General features: G+C 32.3%; 1 protein-coding gene across 16 annotated transcripts in view; it reads left to right on the forward strand.

Annotated features, from left to right (window-relative positions):
• Positions 1–22,042, forward strand: part of ADGRL2 (adhesion G protein-coupled receptor L2) — a 450,339-nt gene that overhangs the window by 301,702 nt on the left and 126,595 nt on the right. For all 16 annotated transcript variants that reach the window (XM_016145385.2, XM_036235564.1, XM_036235545.1 and 13 more), the window contains one exon: positions 3,867–4,039. In XM_016145385.2, the coding sequence (XP_016000871.1) occupies positions 3,967–4,039 (73 nt within the window). In that variant the 5' untranslated portion in view covers positions 3,867–3,966. The remainder of the gene's footprint in view (positions 1–3,866; positions 4,040–22,042) is intronic.

Consider the following 22,042-nt stretch of genomic DNA (forward strand, 5'->3'; position numbering starts at 1 on the left):
TCTTCTTATTTGAGGGATAAGAAAGAAAGTAGGAGGAGGCTGTACATTAGAAGTGGCTTTGATTTTTTTTTTTAAATTATAGTTATTTATAGTTTAAGGAGAAATGTCTGTTTCTGTTTTTATTAAGAAATGAACTGTTCCTTAGCATTAGGAGGGATTTCGTCTTTGCATTGTGCCTTTTTACTCCCAATTCCTCCTTGAAAGAAATTTAATAGTCTTTTTCTGATTTTGTGTCTTCCTTTTGTTTTGCATTGGGAAAAGCTTTTCCTGAGCTTCATTTCGTGGGTCAGTATAGAGTTTGAAGGAAGAGTGTTAGCTGTAAAGGTTTATACGTCTGAATATCCTTTGGCTCGAGTTTGATTTAGGAGCAATGTTTTCTTGGGATTAGTTTCACCGTGTTTGATTATTCCTTCTATTCTTAGCTGATTGTGGTTTGCTAAGTATTTCAATTTTCGTTAACATTTTTTTAAATGAAAGATTGTTTTTAATTTGGATCACAACAGTAAAATCTTTTGCTTTGGCTTTCAAAATTGCATTCAAAGATTGAGCTTTTGAAAATAATTGTATCTGATGTGAAAATGATTGCATATCAGTTGTAGAATGAAAAAAATAAATTCGATATTCTTTTTACTTACAGCAGAGGGAGATGGACAAACTTCATCTTTATTTGCATAAAAGAAGCCATGATTTTATTACATTCTAGAACCAGTGCTGTTTGTTAGAAATCATTTATACTGTCTCATAATTGACTAGAATATACTTTTTAAATTGTTTCAATTCAAACCTTAAGAATATACTGAAATTTTACTGTAGTCAAAGTCTGTTCATAAAACACTCTGGCCTGGCCAGAGACCACAGAAGAGATCCTGGTTGTGCGGTTTCCTCCTTCTTTTCCCCTCACTAACAGAGGTTTTCCTATCTTGGCAGCTGTTTCCTACAAGGCAGTCATCAGTCCCTGATTTCTTCCTTCCCTTTCTTCCCACAAACAAGGACTCTTTCAAAGAGCAGATGACCGAAGACAGACTGATCTTGGATCACTTTAAGAAAGTGGAAACGTGTTCAAGAGTTGTGCGTGTGGGCAAGCGGCCTGTATGCATTAGTTATTGAAATGAAAGTACCCATTACAACTCAAACGTGGACAGTCAGAATTCTTTGCTTGAATCCCAGGCATTTAATTTTATTTGTAGTAATGAATATACCTCATTCACACATTAAAATTATTCTAATTGCTTCACCAGGTCATTGAACAGTCTATAGGTTATAAGAAATTGTTCATTGATGAGCCTTTTCAGTGTGACAGGCCATGACATTATCTGACTTCTCTTTATACTTTCCATAAAATAGCTTGTGGTCTTAAGGCAGGGCCTTTGCCACAGTGGTTGTAAACTGCATGTTTACTTTTGGTTTTGTCTTTTGAATAGTCTTTGGAAAGCTCAGAGTGAAAAATGAATAGAGACAGCTAGCCAGTTCTGCAGGGTTGTATGCCGTGTGTCTCCATCACATTAATATTTGATGTATTATTCTTTTTTAAAAATATGTTTGGCATTCAGAAGAGGCAGCTTGTTCTTCCCTTTGTTTTTGTCCTACTTCTTTGGACAGAGAAGCATCTGAAGTGTTCTCAGAACTGGGTAATATCAGTTTGACTCTCCTAATCATGATATCTTGTTGTCTTCAGAGGTTCCAGAGAGAGCTGAAAAACTCGGGCTGATGTTGTCAGTGGCTGTGCCACTCCGAATAAGCCTGATCCCAGTCCGATCTCAGAAGCTAAGGAAGGGTGGGCCTGGTTAGTACTTGGATGGGAGATCACCTAGGAAGAACAGGTGCTATAAGCGTAAAAAATAAAAAAAAATAAGGAATTGTGAGCTGACAAGGTCCTTGCAATCTGTGAGGTCAACCAAGGGTTGCCTCGCCTAAAAAAAAAAAAAAATCAGACAGATGTTGGGTTACGGGGTAGCATTTTTAACTCTGAAGCTATAGGCATAATGAAATAAACTTCTTACTATATAAAAAATCTTGCTAGTTTCATCTGTGATTTTATGATCTTTATATTTAAACACTAGCTAATAGCTTCAGATTAATTTCTTACATTCTTTTTGGCGTGTTTGTTGGTACACAAAGATAGTGACTTTATAGCATGGTAAATGTTCCAAATCATTTAAAATCTGACCGCTTATCCATTGAAGTTATGTTATTGGGAACTGGTAATAAAATATAGTGAACTTCTAATAGACTCACATATGGTACATGAAGCATGTAGCATAGTAACTCAGATAATGTAAAATAGAGAACTCAGTGTTATCTAGAAATTTTTCCCTAAACTTTATGCTTCGGTGACAGCATCTAAATTATTTGAGTTTTGTTTGTTTGTTTGTTTGTTTGTTTGTTTGTTTTTTAAATTACAGACACAACCTCAGAATGGGGTTTATTTTCCTCACTGCTCCACTTTCAAAAACTTTTATTTGCAGCAGGTCAGTTAGCTTAAGAAAACTTGGTCAGATGATTAATATAAAATTAATATAAAGAAAGAGTTAAGATGTCCCTTAAAAGGAAAAAAGAAATACGTAATTTCTTGGCCCTTAGAAGCTAGACAAGGACGCTGGATATATTTGGGAACTGCCTGCATTTTTTGTGTATTAAAAGTTTCTTATTTACTCTGATCCTCATGTTACCCTAAAAAGAAGTAAAAACACTTCTGTAGAACCCAACAAGTGAACTGGTCTCATGTGATTCTAGGAAATGAGAAGTACTGACTAAGTCACATTCCTGAAGTTTTTGTATCCTCTCCAGTTGTAGAACTGGATTCTTAAGGGCTTGTCAAAATTAGACTTGGCTCTAGGTTTTATATTCTTTGCCATTCCTCCCCTAGTCTCTTTTTCTTTTCCTTTTCCTTTTTTTTTTTTTTTTTTTTTTTTTAATAGAGATGTAACCTTGGAGGTAAAATCATTATGGTCTGGAGTTTTTACTTGTGTCCAGTTGAGGGACCAACCTACTCACAGATGTAGGTTTGATCTTAGTACATTATACCTTGCTATAAGAAAAAAACAGTATATGAAAATCTTAAACTTTAAAATGAAGTAGTTAAGAAACTTGACTATTATTAACCATTCCATTATATCTCAACTGTATCTTACAAGACAACAGGATAAAATAGTAGATAATACAGTTGTTATTACTAGAAACAAATAAAAAAAGTAAGTATTTATAAAATTCTGTTAGAGATATTAGGTATTAAAGCTAGTACAGGTGACCCTTAAACAATGTGAAGATTGGGGCACCAACCCCCACACAGTTGAAAACTCTGCAAATAACTTTGACTACCCCCCAAACTTAAAGTTGTCCATCAGTATCTGTGGAGATTGATTTCAGGACCCACATGGATACCAAAGTCACAGAGGCTCAGGTCCCTTCTATAAAATGGAGTAGATCAATGCATACAGTCGGCCCTTTGTTTCCATGGACTCCCAACAGTGGATCAAAATTAGTGCAGGTATTTATTGATATTAAGTAGACTCTCACATTTCAAACCCGTGTTGTTCAAGAGTCAACTATGCTTCGATAAACTAACATGGCATATTGAGCAACAGATGTATTATTCTAGAATGACTTTGTAAGCTTTTCAAAGAAAAATGGATCATTAGGAATTTATATAATTATTATGTAAATTCTTATGTTCTAGTTGTCTATAAGTGTTTTTTGGGCTTTGATGTGCGGCTTATATGCAGTGTACAGATAAAAAAAATATATACCTTAAAAAAAAAGATTTAGAAGAATGAGGGAATGAAGGGAAGGAAAGAGAGTTATTATTTTTGCAGATTTTATAATGCAGCATGACCATAGAGTAAATGATGGATTTGTTTGTTTTTCAGATATGAGGATCAATGATGCAGATTGCTGGGTTCGATGAAGCTGGGCATGTGTAACTAGATTCATTAAGGAATACAAAGAAAATATTTAACAGGATCAATAATGGTGTCTTCTGGTTGCAGAATGCGAAGTCTGTGGTTTATCATTATAATCAGCTTCTTACCGAATACAGAAGGTAAGATGCAATTTAAATTTTATTTTTTTATATCCAGGAGGACTTAAACTGTGTAATCTCATTTATATAGAAGTGGCTAGAATTAGCTAGAATAATGTCAGCTGTTTAGAAATAAGTGTTAAAAAGATTTTCTGAATGTTGAATTTTTTTCGATAATTGAATTATTTTCATTACACAGCTGTAACAAAGTGATAGAAGTCTGAATTTACATTTTACATAAATTTATAAATATAATTATTGTAAATAATTCTGAGAGAAGTAAATGAAAGCTTTCTTTCGATACATATTTTACATTTATTGACTAGATTTATTCTAGTAAAATTGAAACAATTTTGTGGCAACTCTTTCACTTCTATGCTAGTTTTGTCTGCTTCTTAAGGGTGGTCATAGTTCAAAAAATAAAAACTATCGCCTATTCTGGAAGATCTTATTTTTTATAGTGCTTATCTATACCTTTTTGAAAATAGATCTGGTTTTTAAAGAATTAAAAAGACTTAATAAAATAATTTGTACCATCATTTATTAATTACTATATGGATTTCCTGGTATTCATTATTTCTTCAGTCTTACATATTATTTCCATGTGAAAATAACGCCCTTCCAGGTGCTTTTTACAGAGTAGGTCAAAGTTAATATGGTGTTAAAATGTCTTAATATTATAGTCAATAGTGGTAGCTATTCTATTCGGCATGAAAATATATTAACTTGTACAATATATAAAGAATATAAAATCCGAAAAATGTATATAAAACAAAATGATTTTTTGGTCCCAATTAAATATTCTTGAAGAAAGTATTTTAGAATTTTAAAATTGGTTTTATGTGTATTTTTAATTATTCACGTTTATACCTGTTAATGAAATGATAGGTAGAGAGAGGCCTACTGTCAATTAATAAATAGAAGCAAGCTTATTCTTCCAATGTGTTTGTGATAAATTTCATAATGTTAACATTTTAATTTTGCCCAAAGAATTTTGTTTGAATTGCTCGGTCCCAAATTGTTTCATTATTTTCTCCTTGCCTTCCCAGTTCTCTACTTTAAATATGTTGATATAACTCAATAACGTAATTCAAAAAAAAAATAACAAATTTAGGAATATTTTAAAATAAATGTAACTATATTCAGAAAGTAAATAATGTTCACTTGGATTTAAGTCACACATGAAAGTTACAAGTAGGTTAATGTTTTATTTTTAGAAAATGTTGCTCTTTGCATCAGAATTAAAAGATACATCAACTCTAACATTAAAATGTAATATGTCTGAATGAATAGTATCTTAATGATATATTGGATTGTTATGAAAATCTTGTGTTAGTCTCTAATTTTGCATCTGTTTTTTTGGGAGAAAAACCTAACTGAATTCCTGCTGTTATGTTTCAATGTTTTTATACATTTAAAAAAAGATTCCAGGTATGGACCAATGGTTCATTAGTCCACATAATGAAAAATTTTCCAATCAAGATCGAGACCACTTTGCTAGCACAATAGCTTAACCCAGAAGGGGGTTAGCAAACAGAGACTTTTTCATGAGCTACTGCAGTTTTATTTCTAGTGTCACCTATCAGGTCAGAATTCATATCTGCTGTTAAGAGAAATTTCATTTTTGGCGCATCAGACCAGGGGGGTGCTGCTTTTGAAGCAGTTCCCTCCTACGGGTAAAAAGAGCCTGGGATGAACCCACACTGCTCGTTATGGGAGTATACACAGTTAATGCACACTGTTAGAACACTGTTCCAGCATCACATGGTTTTGTCTTAGCAAAGTTTTATATGACATGATAGTCCCTCATTGCCAGAAAGCATAATGCTTTGTGAACACCTGTAGAGAAAACCAATAAAAGTTAGGTGTGAGAGCTCAGGCAAGAAAATATAAATTTAACCATTTAGCCGTTAAGTTTCTTCTAGGCCCTCACATGATTGTTACCTTTTCAAATCTTACAGAGATGAGCACTTTTTATATTAGTGCTTGGATTGTTACAGATAAACTTAGGTTTCCTAGGTGGTTTCCTCCCTCCTTCCTCATCTACTGAGTGTCTAAATTGAGCCAGGTGCTTAGGATTCAAAAATGCGTCAGGCACAGTTTCTGCTCTTGAGCTCAGTGTCATGTATAGGGCTTGAAATCTGTGAGGCCAAGCAGGCAAAGTAACTTGAATGTATGTAGCAGGCCCATGGATGCAGCAGACAGGGAAGTGCTTGCTGGAAGACCCATGATTGCCATTCCAGTATTTTGCCTGGTTTGGCCAGTTTTCTGGCTTTACAATACAAACCAGACATTAGATTTTTAAGTAATAGCAACTAATTTTTCTAAAACATAACAAGCCTTTGTATTGTATTCATCCATGAACCATGCTTTCTTTTTCATCTCCCCACCCCTATTTATAGTAGTGTTTTACTTTAGTGTGTGATTTTAAAGACAACATAATTTTGGATTTGTTTTACATCTATACAGATGAACATTATATACATCATGTCATGTGTGTGTATAAGAGCAAATCACTAAGCATTTTTATGTTTTACTGTGGTAAAAGCTAATTATGTATATCAAGTTTTAATTGTTAGAATTAGCTCATCTCACTCTATATCTCTTCCAGTTCTTTAAAAATCAAGCCTTACCATTAAAGTTTACTTACTTTTGAAAAATAGGAACAATGTTTTACTTACTCATAGAGTCTCTCCTCCCCTGTGTAGTTTTGAAAATTATGTTTTGAATTTCCAAATAAAAAATGATTATAAAGGACCGAACTTCCAAAATATTTTGTAAATTTTTCTTAGAATTGATTTTATTCTTAAAGAACTGACTTCAAGACCTTCAAAAATCAGTTTTGTTGAGAAACTGGTGTGTTTTGATTCTTTTGGCCGATTTTTATAAGCATAGTAACCCACTGTGGAATCATGTATCAGTAAGTAGGAAAGTAAATTGAATTTTTGTGTCCTAGAGAATTAAATTATGGTATGTAATGGAGCCCTGGAAAGCATAAGTCAGACATATGAAGGCTCACTCAAGTGACAAGTTACAAATAACAGCAGTTCTTCAGCAAAGTCACTAAAATGGATTTCAGGTTGAATTCTTTATGCAGTGAGTATGTAATTAGATTTCATTAGTCAAAATTTTAGTTAATTATCTCAAATTACATTGTTACTTATCCTTATTTTAAAGAAAAACATTATGCCAGGTATAAGTGCCAGATATTTTAGATACAGCATTACATATTTATTTTATACACATCAAGAAAATTTTAGAATATAGCTGTAGAAAAACTTTCGTAACAGTTTTTCATGTATTTTTAAATTCTTTAAGCACATTTTATAATGACTTTTATGTTAATGATATCTTACTAAAAAGGATATTTGACAGTAGCATCTTTTTGCTAGCTGTGTGGCAGATAAAAGTAGATCTAAGGGTTAAATATGAATTAGAAAAAAGTTTTTGGCATATAAATATTTCCTTCAGGATGGTCTATAATTTACTGGAAGGAATAGTAACTTTGGTCTACAAAGTTAAACTTAAGGATTAAAATAATTCAGACATATTCATTTATTCTTTTTTCTTTTATACACACAATAAATGTGTATGAAATTTATTTTTTGCACACACATGCACATACACCCACATACATAGTACGCACAGAATGTCAGCTTCAGCTTCACAAGGGTAAAGATTTTTTTTTCCCCATTCACTGATATGCCCAAGTGCCTAGAATAATGCCTGGCTTATGATAAGCACTCATTTTATATTCATCACATAAATAACATAAATCTTTGATGAAGGTCATGGTCTTAAATAGTTAGAGAGGGGACAATAAGCAGTTGTAATAGTAGGGCCACAAGTGCTGTGATGTTGACATTCACAGAGGTATTGGGGTGAAAGGTGGTTGAGTTTGGTGTGAGTGTATGTCAGGAAAGACTTCCACCTAGAAGGGATGGTGATGCTTGAGCTGAATCTCAGTAGGAGTTAAATAAGCTAGGTTAAGACAGTGGTGAGTGAGCATGGTGGTGAGGAAGAAAATCAGTGGAGAGAAAACAGCATGGATGAGGAATAAAATATTGCAGCAGGTCTCCAACTTGAGGAGCAGCAGAATCACCTAGGTCTGGGGTGGGGCCCAAGCTTTTTCATTCTGACAAATTTATAAGATGACACAGATGTTATTCAGCTTCACACAAGCACCATAGTATTGTATGTGTGCGGGTAGATGAGGTGAGGTGTTGGGTTGCATGGGTGTAGATATAAAGTAACTTTAAAAAGCTTTTTTGAAAAACATTACGGTTTAATTCATTGACTCAGAAGTAGGAACCAGTTGTTTGCTGGGAGCTACTATCTATACCTTTTCATATAGCTTTTTATTCCTTTGATCAAGCTATTTGGGTATAACTTTAGGCATCAAAAAAGGATTATTTTGTTACTTTTTTTTGACAGTGTACTAAGAAAGAAAAAACAAAATTAAAAACTGGCTCCAGATTGGATAAAACAACATATTTTCTGTTAAGGGTAATTGTGACATTTTTAGAGTTCCTAAACCTTTGCTTCAGTTTGTCTCTTTTCATTGTGATAACCTTGTTCTTTTCTTTGTTGGGAATAGCTACAAGGCTACTGCTCTGATAATGCTGAATTAACTTACTGTAGGGATTTTAGATTTCCCAGTCTAGCAAAATTGACTATTTTTGTTCATTTTAGTATATTTGATTAGTCGAAGGCTAGGAGGTAAATTTTCAGCAAGGTGCATGGGGATTAGGCCGTATGACTCCTATTAAATTTAATGGGAGTCACAACTCCCATTAAATTAATAGGAATTGTACAGCATATCTGTATTCGCTGCATAGCTAATATAACCTTATGTTTTAAATTCACAAATTAATGTAAATTAAAACTGATTTAAAACGATGCATTTTTAAAAAATGAATTTCTTTATATTTTTAGTGCAGATCAATGTGATTTTTATCCTTAAGAGAGTACCTAACTATATTGCTCTTAGGACACTTTAAATATTCCTTATTGTATTATATGAATGTATTATAATTTGATTGCAGCAGCTTTCTTCTGCATAGGTAGTGAGGTAATTCAGTTTTAAAAATATAAATATTAATGCCATTTACAAATTATACAACATTGCTTCATATCTTGTAAACACCAAATGCCTTATAGTACTACTACCAGGATTCACAAGGAAGGTATATTTATTCGGGATATGACTCAAGATTGAAAAAAAATAAGACTAAACTGACTGAGATACACTGGCATTAAAAAAAAAAAGTTAACTTGAAATATGCTTTGGTCATCTTATATACCAGTATTCAGTGTCAAAATATGCCATATTTTATATATGAAGATTAATTAAGTTCCAGTGCATGATTATTCTTTTTTTTTCTTTATACTTTCCTCCCGCTTTCTCTTCTATTTCATTCTCTCTTGCTGCTTTTCCAGTTTTAGAAAAGGGTTATTTATCCACGTGGTGGATAAATATTCACCACTAGGTCTGTTATGGGTAGTAAAGTGTCACAAATCCGTGTGTCATACACGTTAGTCACCGGACAGACCTCAGTAACATTGTATTGCTTGGCTTTTATCAACCTTTATTTTCTGACAGAAGAGACTACATCAAATGTTTAATAAATCTGTTACTACGAAAAAATAATTTGCTAAAAGTAAAGAGATTTTAAACTTATTTTATAAGAGTAGATGTTTGAAATATTGATTTTATATCTACATTAGACATTTATCAGTTATTGTTATATTTTGAAAGAATCAATAATGTAATAAAGGTAGCTTAATTAAAAGCACAGAAAGCATGTAAAGCACCTTAATTTCGCCAAATGATAATTGTGTTAATTAGTCACTGAATAATTTTAGTTTTGATGACTCTCTTGCTTTCTTGAGTTAATTTACTATTCACTTTTTTATATTATATATTTAGGTTGTGGTATTAGAGAATAAGATAATACAAATGATTGAGCAAATCTGAGTATTAATGTGGAAAGAGCTCTGGTATGTCTTGAAGAACCAATTTATCTGCCACATTACTAAGGGAGTATCTTGCTGAAACATATGCTTCGTACCCTATGGTACTCTTTATTTTCTTTTCACCTCCTTCATGACAGAGAATGACACATGACAGCCGTGCAGTCTACATGTATTAGACATCAGTGTGGATTAGTGAATATCTCATGACATCTTTCAACCCTGTTCTTGAACTCCTTTTGTCAACTTGACAGAAGTGATTCCAGGAGAATACCTAGTCCCAGCCCTGGGATCTCTTGGCTAAAATGTAAGGCTGAGACGGGAATCCCAAATCAGAGCTTTAGGAAGTAAAAACAACATTTATAATCCCTTCTTATCAGCATGGGAGTCTGCTGAGTTAGACTTTTATGTCTGCCATTATGCTTGCTTTGAGAGTTTTTTTTTTTCTTAAAAGTTCTTTTTAACCCCCTTAAAATTTTGGATGCAATACATTTTCATGAGAAAAGATAAAAAATAATAAAATTAAGATAATTGAAAATTATTTATAATTGTAGGACCTTGATATAACCACAATACATTTCCTTTTTGTTTCCAACATACATTCTTGCTATGATGGATAAAATAAAATTATGATATATAAAACAAAATTAGGTTCCTCATTTCCATATACTTATATATTCTGATTTTTTACTTCATATTATCATAACTTGTATTACTGTGTCATTATGTATATATTTAGATAATGGATTTTAACAGCTGCATTATAATTCATCATGTATATGTCAAAAATGATTTAATCTTCTCTCTTTACCCATTGGCCATTTGAATGTAATTTCTTTCAAGTATAAGTAAAATCTGTATGTTTTCCTTTATAATTGCTTATTTCCTGATCTAGAATTTTAGAATTCTGATTATATCAGTCTTGTAGACATTTTCAAAATTGGTTTTTTTGAAGGGTTATACCAGCGTTCATTTTGATTACCAGTGTGTGAAGGAATCAGTCTGCACAATTTACCAGCATTTATTTTAAATTTTTAAAAGAATCGACACTTTGATATGTGGAAAAGGGTGTCTGTAACTTAAATTTATAATTTTGGGGCCATTTGTGAGGACAAAACAATTTTTTTATGGATTTATTTATTGGCTAGTTGTAATTTTGATGTGAATATTTTAACTACCTTTGTCAATTTTTCTGTTTATGTTGTTACAGCTTTTCTTATTTTTTAAACCTTTTGATTATATCCTTATGTCATTTTTATTATGAAAAACATATTTATTAGCCTTTTAATTTAAATCAGACTGCTTACTTTTTTAATGGAAATTTCAAACAGAAGCATTTTGTAAAATAACACTAATCACAGATTTAAGTTATCGATATTTTATATTATTTACTCCTCTTTCCCCCCCCATAATTTTTGATGTTGTTGTTTTCTTTGATGAGATCTTCTATTATTTTTATACTTAAAATCTATATCTTGAGATTAGTTAAGTATTTCCTGTAGCTCTTACATATTTTTAAGTTTTTAATCCATTAGGAATTGACTTTGTTTAAAGGTGAGAGCTAAGGTCTCAGTTAATTTAAAATGAAGTTGAACTAATATAAAATCATTGGATATGAATCAGATTGTAGCTAGCAAAGTAGATGAAGTTGGGATATACCTAGATTAAAAATGGATAATAGACATTAGTTAAAAAAAAAAAAAAGCAATGCACAGAGTTTGTATCTATACTGATAGAACTATGGATGAAAATGTCACTGTTCTTCTGATTTTAACAATGCTCTTTTCTACTAAAATGATTTCTTTCTGTATCTAGTCTATTTAATAAAGCATTTTAAGGGATAATTTTTTTGTAAGAGAGAAAGAAGCAAAAAACATGACAGTGGTGATCAAAATATCTCGTAGTGATATTAAGTTCTGCATTTTAGGAATTCTAGAGTGTGAAGAAACAAATTTCTGGAAAAAATGTATGCAGATAATGTGGAGTTTTGTTTTGCATACATGCTTAATCTAAAAAAGAGATTAAGTAATATTTTCATTTATTTTGTTGGTTTTTGATAGAGTGCTTTTTACTATTGCTTTGTACCTATCTTTTTGTATCTAATTGGTGTGCGTGCATGTGTGTGTGTGTGTGTGTGTGTGTGTGTATTAATCATTAGTTTTCACTCCTCTTCCTGTTTCGTCATTTTCTGTTTTTAGTAAATCTACATCAGGTTGTAGTTATGCCTAATAACTAAATTCAGATTTTGATCAAAGCCAATATAATATGTTAATAAGAGTCAAGCACTTCATAAACTTTAGTCAAACTCAATAGAAAGGATGAATGGAGATGGAGAGAGCCATCTATTGGATTTTAAAAGACCTACTTTTCATATGGCAGAATGCTGTGATGAGGTGATGGTGGCAGGTGATTCAAAGTGTAGGTAAGTAAAGTGAAAGAGACAGGTGGTATAGGTGAAGTGTATTCCATTGTTTAAGGAAAGTACTTTTTATAATATTCTTTTTTGGTTGTTTGTAGTAGGTATGTCAGAAACCTGAATTTCTTTTTAGGCAGAAAGAAATGGGATCCAATGCAAGGAGAGGATATCTCAATTAAAAAGGAGAATGTGTATTATGATACAGGGAGTGGAAATTCAGGAAGAAGAGATGTGTGTATAGGAGGGGAAGAAATTTAATAGAGGTCAAGTTGGATGTTTTTAATCTTATTTATGTAGTACAGAGCCCCAAATTTAATGCATGTATAATGCACTTGGGAATCTTGTTAAAATGTAGATTCTGATTCAGAGATCTGGGATGGGGCTTGAGAGTCTGCCACTTCTAATAAGCTCCCAGGTGATGCTGAGGTTGTTCGTCTATAAGAGGACATCTGTATCAAGGAGTTTGGTTATTAAAATGTTTAGTCTAGAAAATTAGATTTCGCATGATAGTATTTTCTACCATTGCAAATTGAGGTTTGTTTCTAACCTTAGGAACACAGTTGAAATGTAAAGATAACATCACCTTCAGTTTTATAATTAATATTATTTAAAAAAGAAACTAAGCTACCTTGAAACTTTACTGAACATTGTTATATTACACTTTTAATCTTAATTTATATGCTTTTTATTGACCTTTTATCTGATGACTTGTTTTGAAAAATCCCAGAGTAACAATACAGCCTGACCCTTTCTCCCTAATATTCCCTCTATTCCCTATTGATCTGTCCTACTTTTATTCTGTTACATGGAAACATTATTTTTAATAGCATTTTACTACAGACGTTTTTGTTTCTTAAAGTAACAGTGTGAAATCATGCAATGCGAAGTGTGCATTATGTTTGTCTTAATATCTGTTTAGAAAAAGTTTGTATTTTTCTAAGAATTGTTGTCATTTTCACTTCAGTATTAATGCCCTGACATAATAGAATTATAAAGAAGTATTGGATAGACGTACTCAAATGTAAACTGGTTATCAAAAACAACTTGAAGATATTTTATCTGCTTAAGGTTATCTAGTGATTTATCTGCTTTGTAGTATTAAACATAATCACAGATTTTATTTCTTTATTTTTAGTAGTAGGAATAATCTACTTCTTCTGTCAGAGATAAAGGTTATTGATATAATTTATTTTAATTTTATGATGATACAGATAACAAATTCCATTTATTTCTTCATGAAGTTGATTAAATTCTTCAGCTTTTAAAGCCAAGTAAAAAGAAAATAGCAAATTTTAAACAGATTTCTATGTAGTTATCTTAGAAGTCATATTTTTTATTTTTATTTTTTGATAGAATTGAAGAATTTTAGACTGAGACTCCTAATCTGGAGATTAGCCATGTAGAAGTTTTTAATTTATAGTTTAAGAAACTAGGGCCTGCAGAGATCACACCTTTGTCCAACTCTACTTATTGCCAGTCCATTTTTCTTTCTGTAGAACTTAATATTTAATCTCAGATCATTGTTGTATTTTTCCTAGTTCATCCGGTTGTCACTCAAGAATATTTAAGATATATCTTAAAATGTATTGCTTAACATTGTTTAATAGTGATGACTGAAAAAGATATTTATTTAAAAAATTTTTAGAATTATTATATTTCAGATTAAAAACTATTAGGATTGACTTTATTTTGAAATATATAAAATATAAAAACCAATCTTGCTAACTCTGCAACTTTCAAATAAAATCTTCTGAAGTTATATAGCCATAGGCGTATATTTGTTAAATCAAAATTCCTCTTTGATAAAGTACAAACAGTTGCTGACAATGATGAACTGTCAGGACACTGAAAAATTGAAATATTACAATAGTTTTAATTTTTATTGTATTTAGTTTCTCAGTTCACACTGATTAACATTTATTATTAAAATAGAGGAATACTTTCAAATCCCCACCTTCGGGTATGGGTTTTAGACATTATCTTTTCCCTTTTGTTTGCTTAGTACAGGAAGTTCCTTTAATCATTTGCTTTGTTTTAGAGTATAAGCAAACAGAAACTACCCAGTTCAGCTTTCAGAACCTCTTTTTTTTTGGTTGCATTAGTGGCACTCACTGTAAATTCTGTGGTCTTGCTTTATTTACCAGAAAGCTTGCCTTTGAGAACTGTCACTCCATTCTTTTAACTGTGTTGTTAATTGACTGATAGCAAAGATTGATGGAAAACGTTTAGTGACTAAAGACTGGATATAGGTGTGACTGTAGTCAAAAGGCTGATGAATCTTTGCTTCTTTATTCCATTTCTATTTGTACTAAAATACTAAATACAGATGAGAAGAACAAAGTATGTTTAAAAGCATTCAGAAATGTTAAGCAACAATAAAACTCTGTAACCATTTAAATGACAGTAGCTGACTATTTGAATTAACTTTGTGTTTGGCTTAATTTGGGGCCCTAATTATTCCTAACTTACGTGAGTAGATTTCAATTATAGTACCCTTCAGGGATTTGTAGCTAAGGCAACTAAAAGAATCATTTTACATAAAGTACTTTTGTTCAACTGATTAGGCAAGTTAAAACGTAATGATGTAAAATTGAAACCCTTCTGACGAGGTCCAAACAAATGTTTATAGTAATTTTGTTAAAAAATAAAAAGATTGAAGCAAGCTTAAGTTTAAATAATATTTTGGGTTTTTGAGAAGATTGCCTTTATTTTGATAATGATAATACTGCTATCTTTCTATGCACACACAGACATATATAAATGTGTCTTAAGATTGCATGTTTTAGTAATGTAGTAAAACACTAAAGATATTTGTCACAATGGAAACACTCCTAAATAATGTTTAAATGCTTTATATAATTCTTGATACACAGTTTAACAGCTTCAGATATATATGTTTAGAGGAGAAATGCAAATAACTTAAATGGCTAGCGCCTTGTATATTTTGGAATACATTTCAATTGAACATAAATCAGAGGCCCATTTATAGATTTGAAATGCTGTATACCAAGAAGTACAGGATACAGGATATGGTTGACATTATGCTACAGTCAGTAGACAGTGCAATATTTAACTTGCCCTTCATAAATATTATTTCTCTCCCTAAATGACTCCAAATTAAGTAATTGTGAACACCTTTACCAGACTGAAACGGACTATGACTGTTAGTGGTAAATGCTACTTTATTAATCTTTACTAATCTATGTATAGGAGCAATGTATAAAAAAGAGCATTTGCTGACATCAGTAGACCATTTTGAGGCTTAACCATAACATTGTAATAGAGTCTCATAGCTGTTTAATATTAGTCTAGTGAACGAAGTTTCAAGCCAGCAGTTCTGTTATCTTATCTTCTCAGCACCCCTTCATTGTCTCTCCACCCTTCCTCTTCATCCTTTCCCTTTCTTCTCCCCCTTCTTTACCTGTTCTGTCAGTTTTTGAACATCTGTTATGTTAGTCCTTATCTTTACGTGTTTATATATGCATTATTTCCTTTCATCTTGCCAACTCTATGACCAGTTCGCTGAGTAAAATCTAAAAGGCATAGCAGAATTCAGGGACCTCAAATTTGATTTTTAAGTGAGGTTTTCCTCCCATAACTCCAGCCAACTTAATTATGTTCCTTAAAAACAATGCTAAGAAATCCACCTTTCTACCTACTCATTTTTGTTTCATCTTTAGGTTATTTTTCAAAAGCTAGTGCTTTTAGGAGTTTTTCTTCACGTAAATAGAAATCCTCTGAATTTATAGAGCAGCACAGCTCAGTAAACTAAGTCATTAGCCAGAAGTGAATATTGAGCACTTGAACTCTGGCTAATGTGACTGGAAAAGTACATTATTTTATTTAATGTTAATTTAAATTTAAGTAGCTGTAAGTGGCTTTTGGCTAATATATTGGACAGAATGGTGTATAGGTACTTTTCTTTGGTCATTTAACACTTTTTTTGGGGGTGGTGGTGGTGGTGGTAGTTACATCTTATATTTCCTTTATATGTTTAAGTTAATTTCTTGAAGTCAAGAACCACTTTTTTACTTATTTGTGTGTTTTTCATAGTGCTTTGGCACTCAGAAAAATACTTCAGTTTAGCAGCACATTCAAGGAGCGTTAGTGTCAAAGTAATAGTTTAAATACATACTTCATTTGTTGTGGAGCAGTTTCACTAATGATCACCTAAAACAGTTTGGTGAGTCCATGAATATCAGAACCAAGCATGTGTCTCTCTTTGCACAGTAGCTTGCAGGTCTTTGGGATTAACAGCAGAGTATACTTTAAGTCTTAAAGGTAGCAAACCCTACCTTAGTTACTGATTGCAGCCTCAGTTCTTAAATGATTTTGATAGTTTTTTTTTTAATTATCTGGATAGTGATAACCTACAAAAACTAAGTCAACTAGTGTTGATTTTTATTCCCTAAATGGAGCTTCTTTCTTGAATTCCAGCAGTTAACCCATTTGTTTTCTATGCTTTGAGAAAATGTTATGAAGTCAGCTTAAAAATATTAGTAATAAATGTCTCTGATCATTTAGAAAATTCTGTGTCTTCTTGAGTAACTAGAAAATTCTCTGATTGTAGCTTAGATATGAGTAGAAAACTTCATTCTTATAATAGATAATAGCGTTCTATTATAATGATATTTTACATAGACATGTTACTTCAAAATATATTACTGGTTTGGTTAATATGTTCTTAATGACTTTATTATTAATATTAAAATGTTTATAGCCTATACAATTGAGGACTTTGCTGGGGGAGCTCTTAATAAAATTCCTTTTAATTTATACATATATGTGTACATATACATATATATGTTTATGTATACACATATATATGTTTATGTATGCATATATGTGTGTGCATATGTATACTGGCAGTCAAAATCTCTTATTCCCTAAATATCATTTGCAAATGGATAATTGATTTAACATGCTGTGTCTCTCTTTTAGAAAAAAATTCACATTCTCTACTTAGTAGAAATCGAGGTACATGCACACAGTGCAACTAGTAAATATATTTTTTATACAGGTATCCCTGCTATCTGAAAGTTTGCATTGTCACTGTGCTTTCATGAAAAGACCTACATTAGTACCTGTTTTTGCTAACCAAAAGAAATAGAGGATTTTCACTTTCATAACAAAAGGCAAAAAGCAAAAGTAGTGTTCAGCTTTTGTTTTGCAGCGAGCCGTTTTAGAGGCAGCTCATACCCAGAAAGAAATTGGCCCTGCCAAGCTCCTTCCTGGGAACTACTCTCAGCATCTCAGCGTCAAGCTGCCATAGCTTTGAACTGTGTCTATGAGCATTTGTGCTTTATCTTGATCTGTTTTGTGTATCTGTTGACAAAATGTGTCCTAAGGTATCAGAAAAACTTAAGACAACTCATAGGGTGTTACATTAAGTGTAAAACGACATAATTAAAAATTTTGATCGTGGTGAACAAAATAAAGATGTTGTTCATGCATTCAATTTTGAGTCTGAGAATACTCAGAAATTTTTCACCTAAATAGTAATTGTTTCTTTATATTATTTTGGCTTACAAAAGGTTTCATGAGAACTCTACTTTCAAATAGTGGGGGAACCTGTATTTATTAATTTTGAAGATGAAAGCATTTGACTTAAAATGATGAGTTAAAAATATATATTCTGTACTTCTACATATTTAGCCTTAAATACTTTGTAATTAAAAGGTTTACTCAGAAAATTTAAACTTTCATTGACGTGCTCAGCAGTGATTCGAAGTTTCAGAAGTGCTATTCCTGAACTCCACATCCAATAGTTTGTTAGCACCTTTTGTTCTGCAACAATAATGGTGCCTCAGATCGAAGCATTATTTTATCAACTGTATTCCTGAATGATTTATATTTATTTTAAGCCAGTCAGTCCATTCTTGAAATGAAAGTTTGGCATCACCGAAAGTAAGGGAAAAGAATGTGTTGCCATTTCATAGGTCAATATAACAAGGAGAGTTCCATAAATGGTTGAGCCATGGCTGTGTTATCAGGACAAATGAATAATCATCCAGATGATTATCTGGAAGGAGGAGAGGGTGTAGTTTATAATGGGGAGAGATAGCTGTGAATATGCTCTTGTACATATGTGGAAAAAATAACAAGTAATACTTTATAAGCATGGTTTATATATTTGTCATTTTAATATGAAGGGAATAAGAAAATAAAAACTAATAGAAGTTTATAATTTTTCTAGTATTACATTTGACTTAATTGCCATTTGTAGTTCTTCAAAATATGATCATATGAAATTACTAGTTAATAAATCTGCATAGCTTTAGGTTAAAACTTCTCTTTATTTAGTATTTGAAAATGAATATTCAATATACCGTGCTGTCTCTGTCTATCCCTCTTTTTCTTGCTTTATATGGCTCTCTCTCTCTCTCTGTCAATTTAGAAAAAAGGAATTAGTAAATTCTGTGCTTAGTAGAAATATGTACTTTCATGGTTTTGGCAGCTAAGAAGTACTGTGCTATATAAATTAAGATCAACTGACACAGTAATTTTTACAACTTCATTAATATTTTTTTTCTTAATTGTGCCTAAGAAAGTTTTATTGGTATTTATTTCACATGAGGATCTGATACTTTAAATTTACTCTATAAATTTTTGTTGTCGTTGTTGTTGGTATAGTTGAAAAAAGTACCCAACTCTCAGTCCACTCCAAGAATGAAGAAAGCATATGCAGCTGGTCCAGAGGAGAGTGGGAATAGTTGGTGCATAAAAAATTTATGTCAGCATTTCGACACTGCATTCTTGTGGGGTATCTGTTATCACTGAATAGGAAACCGTTTCAAATTGACAGGCAGACAGAATGTTATGCTGAATGTGTAAATTGGAATTATCACATCTAGCAGTTCCCTTCACCAGGTGCCGGTTTGGAGCTTGGTTCTGCTCTAATGTCAAGGGTGTGCCAGGAATAGTTTTATTTGCTAATTATCCCTCATCTTATCCAGTATCTAGGTTTTTTTTAGTAAACAGCTTGCCCAGGTGTTTTTAGGAATGCCTAGCAGGACAATGCAAGACTGCAGGTGCTCATGTGGCAAGAAGATGCCATATCAGAACATTGAAAATATGTATATCCATCTCTGTGAAAAAGATTATTGCTTTCAGGGGTTTTACTTTACTCCCTAATATACTGAAAACAATATTTGTCAGTATTTTGTTGGTTGAGAGATACTAGTGAGGGCAAAAAAGTGGGGTTGGTGTTTTTAGGAAAGATAGAACATTTAATTAGGCTTTGTGTTTGAGTCTCTTAAAAAAACTTTGATATACAGTCTATGTGGATAAGCAGTGAAGTTTTCAAAAATTGTAAAAAATTAAAGCAAATCAAGTGTTAAAAGTGTATTAAAGATAATTTTTTTTGTTTCTTCAGCCTTTTAGATCTTACTGAAAAGATTTATTAGTATGTAATGTAAATTTTTTTGTTAATTTTTTAAGAAACTTTTGTGTAGTATAGTATCATGACGTTTGAAAATGAAATTTAGAATTTTTATAGGTTACGAATTTATATCACAAGCTATTGCTAAGTACTGCTCAAATTAATTTGTGCTTGAAGCATTTATAATGTTACTTTTCTCGAATCACAAAATTATCCTTTGATTAGTTCTGTTAATCATGTTTTCTTGACTGTCATAAATATTTTTCTAAAGGAGTTTATGATCTATCTTGTGCCTCTATCCTGTGGGCATTGAATTTTCTTAATACACTTTTTTATTGTAGATTGCTTTTTTGTTTTCTTTTTGTAATCATTTTTCCATTACGGTAAGATAATGAAGTGCTAAATACTCAAAATATGAAGATTTTACAATTTCTTTTAGTTTGCTTAGGACTGTGAAAGTTGTCATGGCATTTCAACAGCCAGCCACATTTTGGTGATACTGCTGAACATATCACAGGATTTATCCTGTCAGCTTTGATTTAGGATTAGACATCATTGTCTTTTGTATTGACTTGGTCTCTGTTTCCTTTCACTGACATATCCTGTAGTGAAATTACATTTATACCAGAGTTTCCCATGGGAGCAAAAAAGGCTATATATTCAAGGGCAGCAAGATTTAGTCTAAAGTCCATTGGTTCAGCTTCTGACTCTTACTTACTAGCTATGTGAACTGTGTGAATTATTTATCTTGAGTCTGCATTTTCTTTTTTATTATAAAATTGGGAAAATGCATATCTTTTAGAACTGTTGATGCTTAGAAAAGAAATGTTTAAAAAATCATTTAATCTTCAGTAATTGTTGAACATGTCCAGTTTGCCAGGACTATGCTATGTGCTGGGCATGGTTCTTGCCTTAAATGAACTTTAGAATAATTAAAGTACCTTATGGTACAAGGGAACTAGAGAGAGCTGCATATGCGGCATACCCAGCTCAAACTGGGTATGTCAAGGGAGGCTTTCTGGCAGAAATACCAGAATAGGTAAGAACTGGCCAGCTAAAGGAGAATGAGATATTCTAGGAGAGGGACTAGAATGTGCAGCAATGGTGCCACTGAAAAAAAATGTGGTGAATTATAAGTGGTTCAGTGTGTTTGCAAGGTGAGGGGAGACGAAATAGCACTGGATGGAAGAATATGGGCCAGATCATGCGAAAGAGGATCTTATTATATAGATGACAATCACTGAATAATCACTGAATAATTCCAAAGGTGATTATAGACTTTTTTCCTAGATATATTTAATTGAGTTGGATGAGGTCTACTGTTCAAAGCAGAGAGATGGAAGGAAACTGGTTATCTCCAGCACAGCCCAAGATCTGGAGTAGCAGGAGTTTCTGGGACTCTGTTTACTTGCCATGGGTTCCTGTTGTATCTGCCTGCTTTTCTCTTGGATACAAACTGGCTTTTCTTTCCCTCTGCTCTGTCTTTTCGTTATCTTTTTCCCTTTGCCTTACTCATAGTTTCTACTCCTTCACAGTTTAATCTCAGGATGACTTCCAGTAAACTCCACCCAGCGTTGTCCCCCACCCTGCCTCAGCTTCACCTCTTGCTCTAATCTGGAATTGCCCCACCTGTTTCTCAATTCAGATTCTTGAGAAAGAATACTCATGGGCCTTGCTCTTCTTGTTGTACAAGATCACATCATACATTGAATGACTGCCCTTTAATTGAGGAACCATGTCTTTTTCAATCAGTTATGCCAGGTCGCTGGTAGGATCTCTTAGTCAGATTGGCTTTGCCCCCTCAACAGTGCCTTACAGGTAGACCATTTTGAGTTAGAATGAACTCAGTGCTGGAGATTTCTATTTAGGCATAGTGAGTGGTAAATGTGGTGGGTTAAAGTGGATCATGAATTCTCCAAGATGATGGATAATTTGTGTGGTCACTTTAATGAAGTTACTACCATTAAAAACATAATTAATGATAGTAAGCTCAGACTTAGGCAAACTTATTAGTAGGGCATACTTACAGAATATCCATGTGGCCTTAATATTCCATAATTTATAATAAACTTCTACCATGGTGCTTGCTTTAATCATTAAAAAATAAACGTGAATAAAGTTTGGGAACTTTTATTATAGCTTTACAGAAACAACTAGTTTTAATGTCTCTCTAATTTGTACTTTTAATTTAAATTTAAAAACAATGGCTGCCCTTTATGGGATCTGTACTAGATATCAAGGGCCATTTGTGCTC

This window comes from Rousettus aegyptiacus, unplaced genomic scaffold, assembly GCF_014176215.1.
Source record: "Rousettus aegyptiacus isolate mRouAeg1 unplaced genomic scaffold, mRouAeg1.p scaffold_m13_p_1, whole genome shotgun sequence".
Taxonomy (NCBI): Eukaryota; Metazoa; Chordata; class Mammalia; order Chiroptera; family Pteropodidae; genus Rousettus; species Rousettus aegyptiacus.